The following is a 12,694-nucleotide window of genomic DNA, read 5'->3' as shown; positions in this document are numbered from 1 at the left end:
TTCCATCTACAGTACATGTCATCTCAGACCCAAACACTGACTGTAGCAATTTTAGCCATTGCGCTAATGAAAAACCAAAAGTTAGTCAACATTCACTGTGACATTTATCCACAATGGAAACTTGATACCTCCAGAGCAGTACTAACACATGTTCCTCAAGTTTTTTTCTTACAAATAAAGAGTAGGCTTCCAGTTGTTTAAAGTAGCAAAACCATACAATTTTTATAACATTAAGCATAAAGCTTTTATGGTTCAAAGATTGTTTCAGATACTTTTTGAAATATTCCATTACTTCTGATTCCCCTTCAATTCTGTTCAGAAAAATAACCCAATTATTATTTTGAAAATTCTTAACCTAAATTTGGAGCACAACTCTAAGTCAATTATGAATTCTGCATTTCAGCTGTACAAGATTCTTTAAAGGAGAAAGTACCAGCCTGCCTTGAAATAAAAGCAGAAAATGTTGGAAATACCCAGCAGCTCAGACAGCATATGTGAACATCCTCCGACGTCAACCACCTTTCATCTCAACTAAGTATGTAAGCAAACAAGAGTTTATGTTGCAGAGGGGAGTAGAAGGTTCAGAGAACAAAGGCAATGTTTGCAACGGGTTGGTTCCAGGTGATAAATGATGTTGGTGTTATCTATGAGAGCGTGATTTACACGTATTAATCATAACTTAGGTGAGAAGATAGAGACAGAATGCTGAAACAAAGAGCTTGTTGGAAATGCCAGGTAACACAGGGACTTCGGTTTATTATACTGAGGTGAATTATGCTGATTGGGGCTAGCTGTTCTGAGAAGAATTACCAGTGTTTAGTTATTATAGATTTGGATAGTCACAATTATATAAAAATTTAATTTTTCAGATATACTTTTCAGGGTTTAGTAATGTTATTGCACAATCCATGATGCATCATTATAAATCTTCCTCAATTAACCAGCAACTTGACCAACACAGAAGTTACAGTATTTACCATGGACCCCTTGAAGACCAGGTGTACTGGTTGGCAGGCAGCTTCTCTCGCAAGGAGTATTCAGAAACCATCATGTCAGGTGAAACGTATGCACCAACACCTGTGGATTTCAAAATCAAATTGAATTGCTGGTATCAACATTTTATAGTGCAATTACTTCTAAACTGTCATCCCATGAAATCAAAGCCAACTAGAACAAAGAGTAATCAAGTTAATACCATTCATATCATGCACCATAAAAAGAATCCTAACTGGATGCATCACAGCTTGCATGACAAATGCTCTAACCGAGGACCACAAAAAAAAGCAGAGATGTAGACAAAGCCCAGTGTGTCACAAAAAACTTACTGCCCACCAATGTTTCTGTCTACACTTCCTGCTGCCTCGGGAAAGCAGCCAACATAGTCAAAAACTTCTACCTAGGTCAATTTTTCTGCAAAACAACAAATTTCCCGACATATGCCGGTGACATGAAACCTGATTCCGATTCATTGTGGTTTTGAACATGGTTGCTTGGAGTAGATTTTAAACTGTCACAGCTTTCAAGCAATGCATCTGAAACAGAAAGCTAGGTTTACGGAGATATTGCCAAAGGGTAGTGCAGTGGTTCTGTGGAGAACATACCGATTGTTCTCTCTCATAGTATTCGTGTTCTCACTACTGCCATTCCACTAATGCTTGTTACTGTACTCAAGTCCTTATCGTTGCTTATTGGCATATTAATCTAAACTGATTTTATGCACAAAAAGTGGGAACAGATTGAAGTCAAGTCAATTAGGCAGCCTAAACAATCTCCAGAATAAATAACAGCCTTTGACAAGCTTGTTCACAGGTGCTGAAGAGCATTCTAGAATTGGGAAAGACACACAAAAGTCAGGTTAAAACATTATGCATGAGGGTGGTGTACAAGCATTATTTGATATTAGCTGAGCAAAATTTTGCATATCCACAAAGTGCATTATGATTACTTGGTGCACTGTATTCATATGGGTGGAGAATGGCATTATTGTAGAAAATAGATTCATAAATCGAAGATACCAGCAAGTCCACAATGACATTGTCAACGGTGTGCCTAAGGGAGTTAACACATTGAAGGGAGATTTTCACAGCTTTTCTTAATGGAAACAGTCATTTCTACAGAGTTTCCAGAGCAGGAAGTTACCTGCCATGCAAATAACCCATTGTATTTGCTATCCAGGTGATTACCATGTGATTTTAAATGCATTTCACCTTTCCATAATCAAGCAGTAGAAATTGCTCCAGATATTGCATTAACTTCTTTGTCTTTCTGCACTCCGTGGGTTGGTCAAAGGCTGAGCCCACATAATGACCACAATATTTTTTCAGTCATTTCACAAATGACACTTGTTGTATCACTTCCCTCTCTGCATTACCCTGAACAATCAGCAGGTTAAAGAGACTTTAACCTGAAATGTTACCTCCTTTTCCCTTTCACTGATGCTACCTGTCCTGTTAACAGCTTCCAGCACTTGCAGTTTTTATTTCAAATTTCCAGTTTCTTTGACTTTCAATATTCACTTTGGTTTACACCTTGAACTGTAAAAGAACAGGTACAATGGACTGCCCCATCATAAATGCACCAAGGCAGCTTCCTAGGTATTACAGCGGCATGCAAAAGTTTGGGCACCCCTGGTCAAAATTTCTGTTACTGTGAATAGCTAAGTGAGTAGAAGATGAACTGATCTCCAAAAGTCATAGAGTTAAAGATGAAACATTCAACATTTTAAGCAAGATTAGTGTATTTTTGTTTTGTACAATTTTAGAGCAATAAAAAGGAAAGGAGCACCATGCAAAAGTTTGGGCACCCCAAGATATTTGAGCTCTCAGATAACTTTTACCAAGGTCTCAGACCTTAATTAGTTTGTTAGGGCTATGGCTTGTTCAGAATCATCGTTAGGAAAGGCCAGGTGATGCAAATTTCAAAGCTTTATAAATACCCTGACTCCTCAAACCTTGTCCCAACAATCAGCAGCCATGGGCTCCTCTAAGCAGCTGCCTAGCACTCTGAAAATTAAAATAAATGATGCCCACAAAGCAGGAGAAGGCTATCAGAAGATAGCAAAGCGTTTTCAGGTAGCCGTTTCCTCAGTTCGTAATGTATTCAAGAAATGGCAGTTAACAAGAACGGTGGAGGTCAAGTTGAGGTCTGGAAGACCAAGAAAACTTTCCCAGAGAACTGCTCATAGGATTGCTAGAAAGGCAAATCAAAACCCCTGTTTGACTGCAAAAGACCTTTAGGAAGATTTAGCAGACTCTGGAGTGGTGGTGCACTGTTCTACTGTGCAGCGACACCTGCACAACTGTGACCTTCATGGAAGAGTCATCAGAAGAAAACCTTTCCTGCGTCCTCACCACAAAATTCAGCGTCAGAAGTTTGCAAAGGAACACCTAAACAAGCCTGATGCATTTTGGAAACAAGTCGTGTGGACTGATGAAGTTAAAATAGAACTTTTTGGCCGCAATGAGCAATGCTTGGAGAAAAAAAAGGTGCAGAATTTCATGAAAAGAACACCTCTCCAACTGTTAAGCGTGGGGGTGGATCGATCATGCTTTGGGCTTGTGTTGCAGCCAGTGGTATGGGGAACATTTACTAGTAGAGGGAAGAATGAATTCAATTAAATACCAGCAAATTCTGGAAGCAAACATCACACCGTGCGTAAAAAAGCTGAAGATGAAAAGAGGATGGCTTCTACAACAGGATAATGATCCTAAACACTACCTCAAAACCCACAATGGACTACCTCAAAAGGTGCAAGCTGAAGGTTTTGCCATGGCCCTCACAGTCCCCCGACCTAATCATCATCGAAAATCTGTGGATAGACCTCAAAAGAGCAGTGCATGCAAGAAGGCCCAAGAATCTCACAAATCTAGAAGCCTTTTGCAAGGAAGAATGGGCGAAAATTCCCCAAACAAGAATTGAAAGACTCTTAGCTGGCTACAGAAAGCGTTTACAAGCTGTGATACTTGCCAAAGGGGGTGTTACTAAGACTGACCATGCAGGGTGCCCAAAGGGCCCTTTTCCTTCTTGATTATTTTGAAACTGTAAAAGATGGAAATAAAAAAGTAAGCTTACTTAAAATATTAAAGAAATGTGTCATCTTTAACGTTATGCCTTTTGGAAATCAGGTCATCTTTTACTCGCTCAGCTATTCACAGTAACAGAAAATTTGACCAGGGTGCCCAAACTTTTGCATGCCACTGTATATGGCAACCATCAGCTAACGATCAAAGCTGAGCTATACAATGTGCAAGTAATATCCTTTGTGTTCTGAAACAACTCTGGCTTCTGATGTAGTGCCCCCAATGCAGAGGGTTTCAATTAACCCTTGCATTATTCCTCTCCTCAAAAAGCCTACATCCAATCTGCTATCTTCTTTATATCATGATGTCTTTCGAACCAGTCTGGAAAGAATATTGAAAAAAATTTGCACAGTCACTGCTTTAACTACTGCTGGCAAACCTGTGCAAATGCTCACCCCTCCCACCCCATGCAACTGTGGTAAATTGCAGATCAGCACAAGGACCTCCTTAGAGAAGTAGAGGCAATGTCGGAGAATTGCTCACAAAAAAGTTGTCTGAATAGTACCAGTTGCTCACCAACCTTCACTACTTTGGTTCTCCACATCCCCTAGAATGTCACTCCATTTTCCATATATTCACTGTCACTCTTTCATACTAAAGACAGATAGATTCCCATTAAAGCTATCATATCTCAATGGTAATTGTTGTTGGTTCAAGTAATTCCAGATTAACCTTCAGAAATCCCTCATGACCATTTAAACGTCAATGTTCTCCAAATGCAACTGTTCTACCTGCTGATAAATGCTAGGTTTTCCTACATAAAAGATAAAAGAGATTAGCTTTATTTGTCATATGCACATCGAAACTTACAGTGAAATACACCATTTGCATCAACAACCAACACAGTAGATTATTTATTGACATTCTGGCATTAGCGATTACCATCAGTGTTTGTTACAGCAAGTATCATACCAATATTCCCGGAGGATTTGCGTAACTAATTCCTCCTCTACATCCTTTTAGTTTGCATATACATTATTCATTTTGCTGTGTGGTAGTGTAAAAACATACGTATAATTTGCAAATGTATGGTCCAATTTTACCATATCAATAATTAAACCCAGGACCCATTTGCAACACACAGAATACACAACTGTTGTTGAGGGAAGGCCAGACTGACAACCTGTAAACCTGTATTATTTCTGAAAGTCACTCACATAAAAGCAGAAGGCACCGAGTTCAGCATCAGAGCACCAACGTAGAACAGTGCAGGTGCCATGTACAGATTGAGGGAAGCATTCCCTGGATCTTATCTAGCTTTCAAGACATATATTGGGCTCTAATAACACAATGATTAGATTAGCATTATTTGTCACACATGTACTTCGAAACATTCAGTGAAATGAAATGTTTTTGCTTCAAGAACCAACACAGTTTGAGGATTGTGCTTTGGGCAGCCTGCAATTGTTGTCATACTTCTAGCTCCAACATAGCATGCCCATAACTCATTGACGCGAACTACACGCCTGTAGAACATGAGGAAACTGCAGCACCTGGAGGACACCCACGTGGTTACAAGGAGAACATACAAACTCCATACAATACACTGGTGGGACTTAAACCCTGATCGGTGACTGCTAGTACTGTAGAGCCATGCATTAACACTAAATGTGCAACTCAGCCACAGTTTAGCAGCCATGAACAAAGTGTGATATTCTTCAACAGCTAACTTCTCATCATATTTACCATTTATAAAATTAAGTGACTTGTCTTGAAGCTTTTTGTACATGGCTATCCTAGACATTATTCCAAATATTTCAGACAATAATCTACAAAGAATTCCAAAACTGAAAGCCAGCCATTGAAATGCAATATTTAGGACCAAATCACAGAACTTCCATCAAAGTAAAATAGGACAAGAAAAAGTTAACCAGTAAACCAACATAATTCTCTCCACCGAACTGCTTATGAAATTTTTGAACAGCAGCCAAACTGAAGCAAAGTAAATTGCAATTGACTACATGTTGCAGACCAGCAAACGTGGTACAAAGTACTGCATCAATGGTTAGGTACAATTTTACATTAAATATCCAGCTAGAATGATGCACAAGCACAAGCTCAAGAAAAAGAAGGGATGCAAACTAAAATAAACTAGAACCACAACGTAAACTATAAACTATCCAACCACTTGGTCATGAATTATATAGGAATGGCAAGAAAACACTAATATCAGAATGTTGACATTATCATACAGAGTGAGAACATCATACAGCTACGCAAGTTAAGACATGGTATTTTAACTAAAATAGTGTAAATGCAGGCATTTGCAAAACTGGTTTTCAAATATTTTAGTCCATTTAGCTTTGAGCCTTGACTGCTTGACATTCACGGCAACAAAATTAAGAGTTTTTTTCAGTTGTTTCCCATAGTACCATGCAAAGTGTACTCAATTGCATAGAATTTCCAATTAGAATCTCAAGGCTCCTATAGTTTTCTGCCTATTAAAATGGAAAATTGCAGTTTCGTAATAAGAAAACAACCAGAGCATCAACATTTTGCAGAGTGACTACATCTGGCCGAACAGGAATATTCATTTACTGAAATGAATTTTTACTAAAGATAGAATTTTAATAAAGGTTGATTAAACAATTAGGTAATAACAAACATTTTAGCAATTGTCCAACAGCAAGTTTTCTGTTTAATCAATTTATATTCTTTAACCAAGGTTCGAAAAGACCTAAAATGGCTCTTCGATATCTTCCAGTAGTTTGTTATATTGCCTATCTGGGTGTAGGGGAAATACTGGATGATTCTGTAATACTATAATAATGCAAATGTTTTAAACTGCACAGGCTAAATAACTGGCAAATTAACCAACATTCCCTAAAACTTAAGGACTGTTATTGATTTAGTATTTTGGTCAAAACTCCATAGCTCAAATACATGCAAAGTCTGTATTCTTTAAGTCAAAGTTTGACCACTTGTCTATTCAGAATGAATCAGGTGAGCTGATTTCAGCTAGAAAGACTCCACTGTACTACAATTATACCAATATCTCTGACACCCTGATATAACATGGCCCACCGCTGGCATCCCCCATACTCCATACACCCTCTACAACTTCTCTGTATAACAAGGGTACAAGTAACTGAAGGAACTGTACTGTGGCTGATAACACAATATAGCTTAATAGTGAAGTTTATTGTGATCCAATGGATTTAAAACCATCATCTAAGATTAAACATGCTAACAGGGACTTGACAGATGTACTGGATCACTTCAATCCACTGTCAACACCTTCAAGGGGAAAACATCAGTAAAACAGAAATGGTTTCACGAGACTTGAATAAAACTAGTTCCTACCAATGACACTGGAAGTAGTTCCACCTGGACATCCTACAGTGGAAAGGCACGGTCCATTATTGCCTGCACTTGACACGTAGATCACATTATGTTTCAATACCGCTTCATTAATTACTTCACAAATACATCTAAAAATGTTGAAAAATCACATTAGACTTTTTTGTAACTGCATATATTACAGTCATCTAATGAAGTTATGGAATTCACCTGAATCTATACAAACTAATTTTACACCAACTCAATCAATCAACACTATATAATTTAGTACCTTTCTCATTAAACCTTTCAAGTCTGGTTATGACAACATTATGCATTATTTTCAATTTCAAACAAAATATATGAGACATATTCATCCATCATCCTGAAATGCCCATATTTTGAAGAGCCCTCACGAACATTTTTGTAGGTCAAACTATTGCGATTCATCTGACCTATCATTTGGATCAGTAAATCCAATTGAACAAGAATGGAGGAATGATTATTCATCCAAACAAGTAGCAGACACCATTATTTATCTCCAAAAAGAGAAAATCTGCAGATGCTGTAAATCCAAGCAACCCACACAAAATACTGGAGGAACTCAGCAGACCGGACAGCATCTATGCAAAAGAGACCCTTCATCAGGACTGGAGGAAAAAAAGTTGGGGAGTCAGAATTAAAAGATGGGAGGCAGGGGGGAAGGAAGAAACACAAGGTGATAGGTGAAACCAGGAAAAGGGGTGGGGGGGGAGAAGTAAAGTAAAGAGCTGGGAAGTTCATTGGCAAAAGAGATATAGGGCTGGAGAAGGGGGGAATCTGATAGGAGAGGACAGAGGACCATTATTTATCTGTATGCCAAAACACATGTGTGGTAAATGTAAATCAGGCACTCTAGCAGTTCAGCATCCATGAATAAAGACCCAAGGCATGAAAAAGAATGGATTGCATGCCACGTGGAAATAAAATTAATTACAAAAAAAAATCTTCCTGACATATGCAATGAAGTACAGGCAGTCCCAGGGTTACGAACAACCGACTTATGAACAACTCGTACTTACGAACGGACTGCCATAAAGCCTATTATATTACAAATTTGAGTTAAGTACAATGGTTTGTAATAATGACCGCACGCACTACTTTGTGATGCTCATGAAAACATTGCGCAGCTTCAGCTGTTCATCGGCTCGAGGAAGGAGAATGCTGTCCGCCATTTTAAGTCGGATCACGTTGCCGTTAACACTGTGCTGAGTATGTAGCTTTGTATTTGGCTTAAATTTTTCTCTTATTTACCCTTGTAACCATGCCTCCAAAGTGTAAATCCAATGCAAGTGCTGGTAATGCATCAAAGAAAAGGAAAATGATCATGATTGAAAATAATAAAGCAATCGGAAAGAGGTGAAACGCTATCGGTCATTGAAAAGCATTGGGAGACAGTTGGTCAACGATCCGAACAATTTTAAAGGATAAAGTGATGATAGCATTTGAGGGAGAAGACTGGGACCTAAAAACTCTAGAACCAAAAGTTTTTGATGAAAAAGTTAGCAGAAGCCTTTCGTCTCATTGAAGCAGGGACGGCAAAGTTAGAGGAGCAAGATCCTAATACAGAGAGGTTCACCAAAGTTTACCGTACAGTTACCGAGGGCCTCAGCTGCTACAAGGCCATTTATGACGAGAAAAAGAAAAGCTCTGCATAGAAAGGTAAAATATATATTACATACTAAGACAAACATTTGACTAACTGAAACTAAATAAGAACCGTATGCACCTGTTCCCACTTACCTACAAATTTGACTTAAAGACAGACTTAGGAACGGATCTCATTCTTAACCTGGGGACTGCCTGCATACAAAATGGAGCCTGGCTACTCAATACAAACCCAACACAATCCAAGTATATGTATTGGGTACAGGTCAGGTCAGATCAGAATCAGAATCAGGTTGATTTTCAAAAATTAGACACCAAAACAATTTTAATTCTCTGGCTTGTAAACTGACAGATTCTTTACATTGACATGTTAAAAGAAATCACTGTATTGTACATTCTGACAGTGGGAAATATATTTTCCATTTTATTGAAGTGTACATAGTATGAGCCGAATGGCAATCCTTACAAGAAGGGGTTGATGGACGCATGCTGTTGTTGCTTGACCAAAAGTCCAAAGTTCAAACCCAAATCCAAGCCCGCAGAGCAACGCAACAGAGCAATCAACTACATACAGTGCTGCTGACCAGTTAACAGGCCAACTTGAGTACAAGGTGGAATATAGAATAGTGCTGGCCTTGGGACCTGTTCTGAGCCCTGATTCTGGTTCAGGCCTGTTTGTAATGACAGTACAGGATTTGGGCAGAAGTTTTAATGGTCACTTTGCTAGAAAGGCAACTCCTCAGAAGCTCTTGTGTATGAACTGTATGTACAGATGCAGGAGAATTACTGTTATCCTTCCAGTTCTTTGTAAGGCTCATAACATTTGTAATATTGCTCTTCCAGTCTTTCAATACGTTACTGCCTTCTATCAGGTTTGTATCCATCTTACACACCACAAAAAGTCCAGTATGGATTCAATCATGGGTATAATGAAGTCTTGACATTTTTTTAAAATTCCAATCTCAGCATCTTTTGAATTGATACCCTTTTAAAGCATGTGGAAACCTCAGAATGCAGCAGTGAGAGATTGAAAATATCTTTGAACACTCCAGCCAGTTAATTGGCATGGGTTTTATGTGCCCTACCAGGTACACCATTGGTGCCCGACTATCTTACAAAAATGACAAAATATCTTATGGGATCATATTAATAGCAATTTAATTTCTCTTGCCACTATTCAAATTTGGTCTGTCAAATTTGTTTCAATAATAACTTAACAAGTCATTCTGTCAATTGATGTAGAACACACAGTTCTGAAAAAAAAACAGCATCGGTTGTACTCACCCAGCATTAGGCCAATGTGTAGCTTCACCATAGCTGTAGTTTACAAGATCACATTTATATTTTATTGCTTCAATCATCTGTGATAAACAGAAGTTTAGTTCGTCTTATGGAAATTGGTCATTGTGAAAAAGACATGAAAGCTGGTTTATTTACTGTGTTTGTTCACAAAAAGGATCGAGAATAATCTAACATATTCTTGCCACTGTAAGACTTATTAAAAAGTCCAAATGAATGTTCTAATAATCTATCAAATTAACTCCTCATAATTTCTACAGAATGTATTATTGATCATTTTAACAAATGGTGTTAAAATTAAAAAATTCCAAAATACTCCAGAGTATGCAAACTGATATCTTAGCATAATACTGATTTTCAGAGAAGACACGTCTCTCTATGGTTTCTATTATTTAATTTCAGTGTACTGTTTCAGTGACATATTTCAGGTCAGTTGCAGCTGGAATCTGAGTACCATAAGCTGTGTACTCTATCAAACTGTAGCAAAAATAACCAATGTGCTCCTCATATCTGAACACTGAGCATGACAGAAGGGCCAGTATTTCAGCTGTTTGAATGGTGATAAGAGCTTTAGAAATGAATCTCAAGTTTCAGAAATAAAGAAATACACGATCAACTTTTCTGACTGGTGTTTCGAGGCACATTAAAATAACCCTGGATAATTTTCTATTTATTATTTCTCTATGCATTAGAACAGCTGAGATTGGAATTCCTTGCAGTGATGTAACTTGAGTTTTCAGTTAGGGCTATTCAACTTAGATTTTTGAAAGGTCATTAATTTGACAGAAATGGAATGTTCAAATTCATGCAATAATCAAAGATTTAAAAAATATGCAAATCAAAATTTTATCTCCTCTATTTCAAAATATGAGATCAGACATAAAATAGGGGAAAATTCAACGGAAAAATTCAAGTAAATATTAATGTTAAACATTATAACTTTACTGCTGATACAAAAATTAATTCACAAACAAAACACTCACAGCTCTGATCAACCCTGTGCCTGTTTCCATGGTGCTAAGTCTTGTGTCACCAATTTTCACAGCAAGAATTTGAGCCCCAGGTGCTATGCCATTCCGTTCAGGATCATCCGGAAAGAAACCTGCAGCTATGCTAGCTACATGTGTCCCATGGGCCCCTGTGGAGAAAGAATGCCAGCAATAGAAATGCAGCAGATCTTTGATAACTGTTACCGCTGTGATTTCACTGCCACAGTCTGTCGATGGTACACTGAATCAATTACACAAGCTAAATGGAATATTTAAGAGGCAATACTTTCACCCTGTTATCTTAATGCAGGGTAATTGTGAGGGGTAACAAACACACACAATATATAAGATTTCAGTAAGCATTTGGAAGCAGCTGCTAGAATATAGAAAATAGAACAGTACAACACAGTACAGGCCTTTTGGCCCACGACATTGAACCGACCTTTTAACTTGCTGCAGATCAAATTAACCTTCCCTCCCACATAGCCCTCCACTCTTCCTTCATACCATCTCCAAGCGTCTCTTAAATGCCCCTAATGCATCTATCTCTGTGATCACACCCAGCAGAGTGTTCATTTACTATTCCTTCTGTCAAAAGAAACCTACCTCTGACATCACCCTTACACTTTCCTCCAGTCACCTTAAAAGTATATCCTCACATTATCAGCCATTGCCGCCATGGGAAACAGGCAATGGCTGTCCACTCTATCCATACTTATCTTATACACCTTGATCCAGTTGCCTCTTATCCTCCTTTGCTCCAAAGAGAAAAGCCATAGCTCATTCAAACTTCCCTTATGATGCTCTTTAGTCCATGCAGCATCCTGGCAAGTCTCCACTGCACTCTCTAAAGCTTCCACATCCTTACTATAACAAGGCAACCAAAACTGAACACAATACTACAAGTGTGGTCAAACCAGAGTTTTATAGAGCTGCAACATTACCTCAGTTCTTGAACTCAATCCCCTGACTAATGAAGGTCAACATACCATGCGCATTCTTAACTGCCCTATCAACTTTTGCAGCAACTTTGAAGGATCTATGGACGTGGACCCCAAGATCATCTCCATTCCTCCACACTGCTAAGAATCCTGCCATTAGCCCTGGACACTGCCTTCAAACTCAACCTTCCAAAGGGTATCACATACATTTTCCATACTGTAAAAGGGCTGGATGGGATTGAGTTTGTCAAAAGTGTTCAGGAAAGTTCCCTTAATCATTACATAGAGGTCCCAACAAGGGAGAATGCCATACTAGATCTCCTATTAGGGAATGAGACAGGGCAGGTGACAGAAATGTGTGTTAGAGAACACTTTGCATTTAGTGATTATAATGCCGTTAGTTTCAAGGTAATTATGGAGAAGGATAGGTCTAGTTCTCGAGATGAGATTCTAGATTTGA

General features: G+C 38.4%; 1 protein-coding gene across 6 annotated transcripts in view; it reads right to left on the bottom strand.

Annotated features, from left to right (window-relative positions):
* tpp2 (tripeptidyl peptidase 2) overlaps positions 1-12,694 on the bottom strand; it is a 142,453-nt gene that overhangs the window by 93,579 nt on the left and 36,180 nt on the right. For all 6 annotated transcript variants that reach the window (XR_010018677.1, XM_063053767.1, XM_063053769.1 and 3 more), the window contains 4 exons: positions 11,288-11,442; positions 10,290-10,366; positions 7,383-7,510; positions 978-1,077 (listed from right to left, as the gene is read on the bottom strand). Coding sequence is in view for 5 of the 6 variants with exons in the window: in XM_063053767.1 (XP_062909837.1) it covers positions 978-1,077; positions 7,383-7,510; positions 10,290-10,366; positions 11,288-11,442 (460 nt within the window). In the remaining variant the exon portion in view is untranslated. The remainder of the gene's footprint in view (positions 1-977; positions 1,078-7,382; positions 7,511-10,289; positions 10,367-11,287; positions 11,443-12,694) is intronic.

Source organism: Mobula hypostoma, chromosome 7, assembly GCF_963921235.1.
Source record: "Mobula hypostoma chromosome 7, sMobHyp1.1, whole genome shotgun sequence".
Taxonomy (NCBI): domain Eukaryota; kingdom Metazoa; phylum Chordata; class Chondrichthyes; order Myliobatiformes; family Myliobatidae; genus Mobula; species Mobula hypostoma.
The sequence above is the reverse complement of the archived record's forward strand: the minus strand, read 5'-3'. Positions and strand labels throughout refer to the sequence as shown.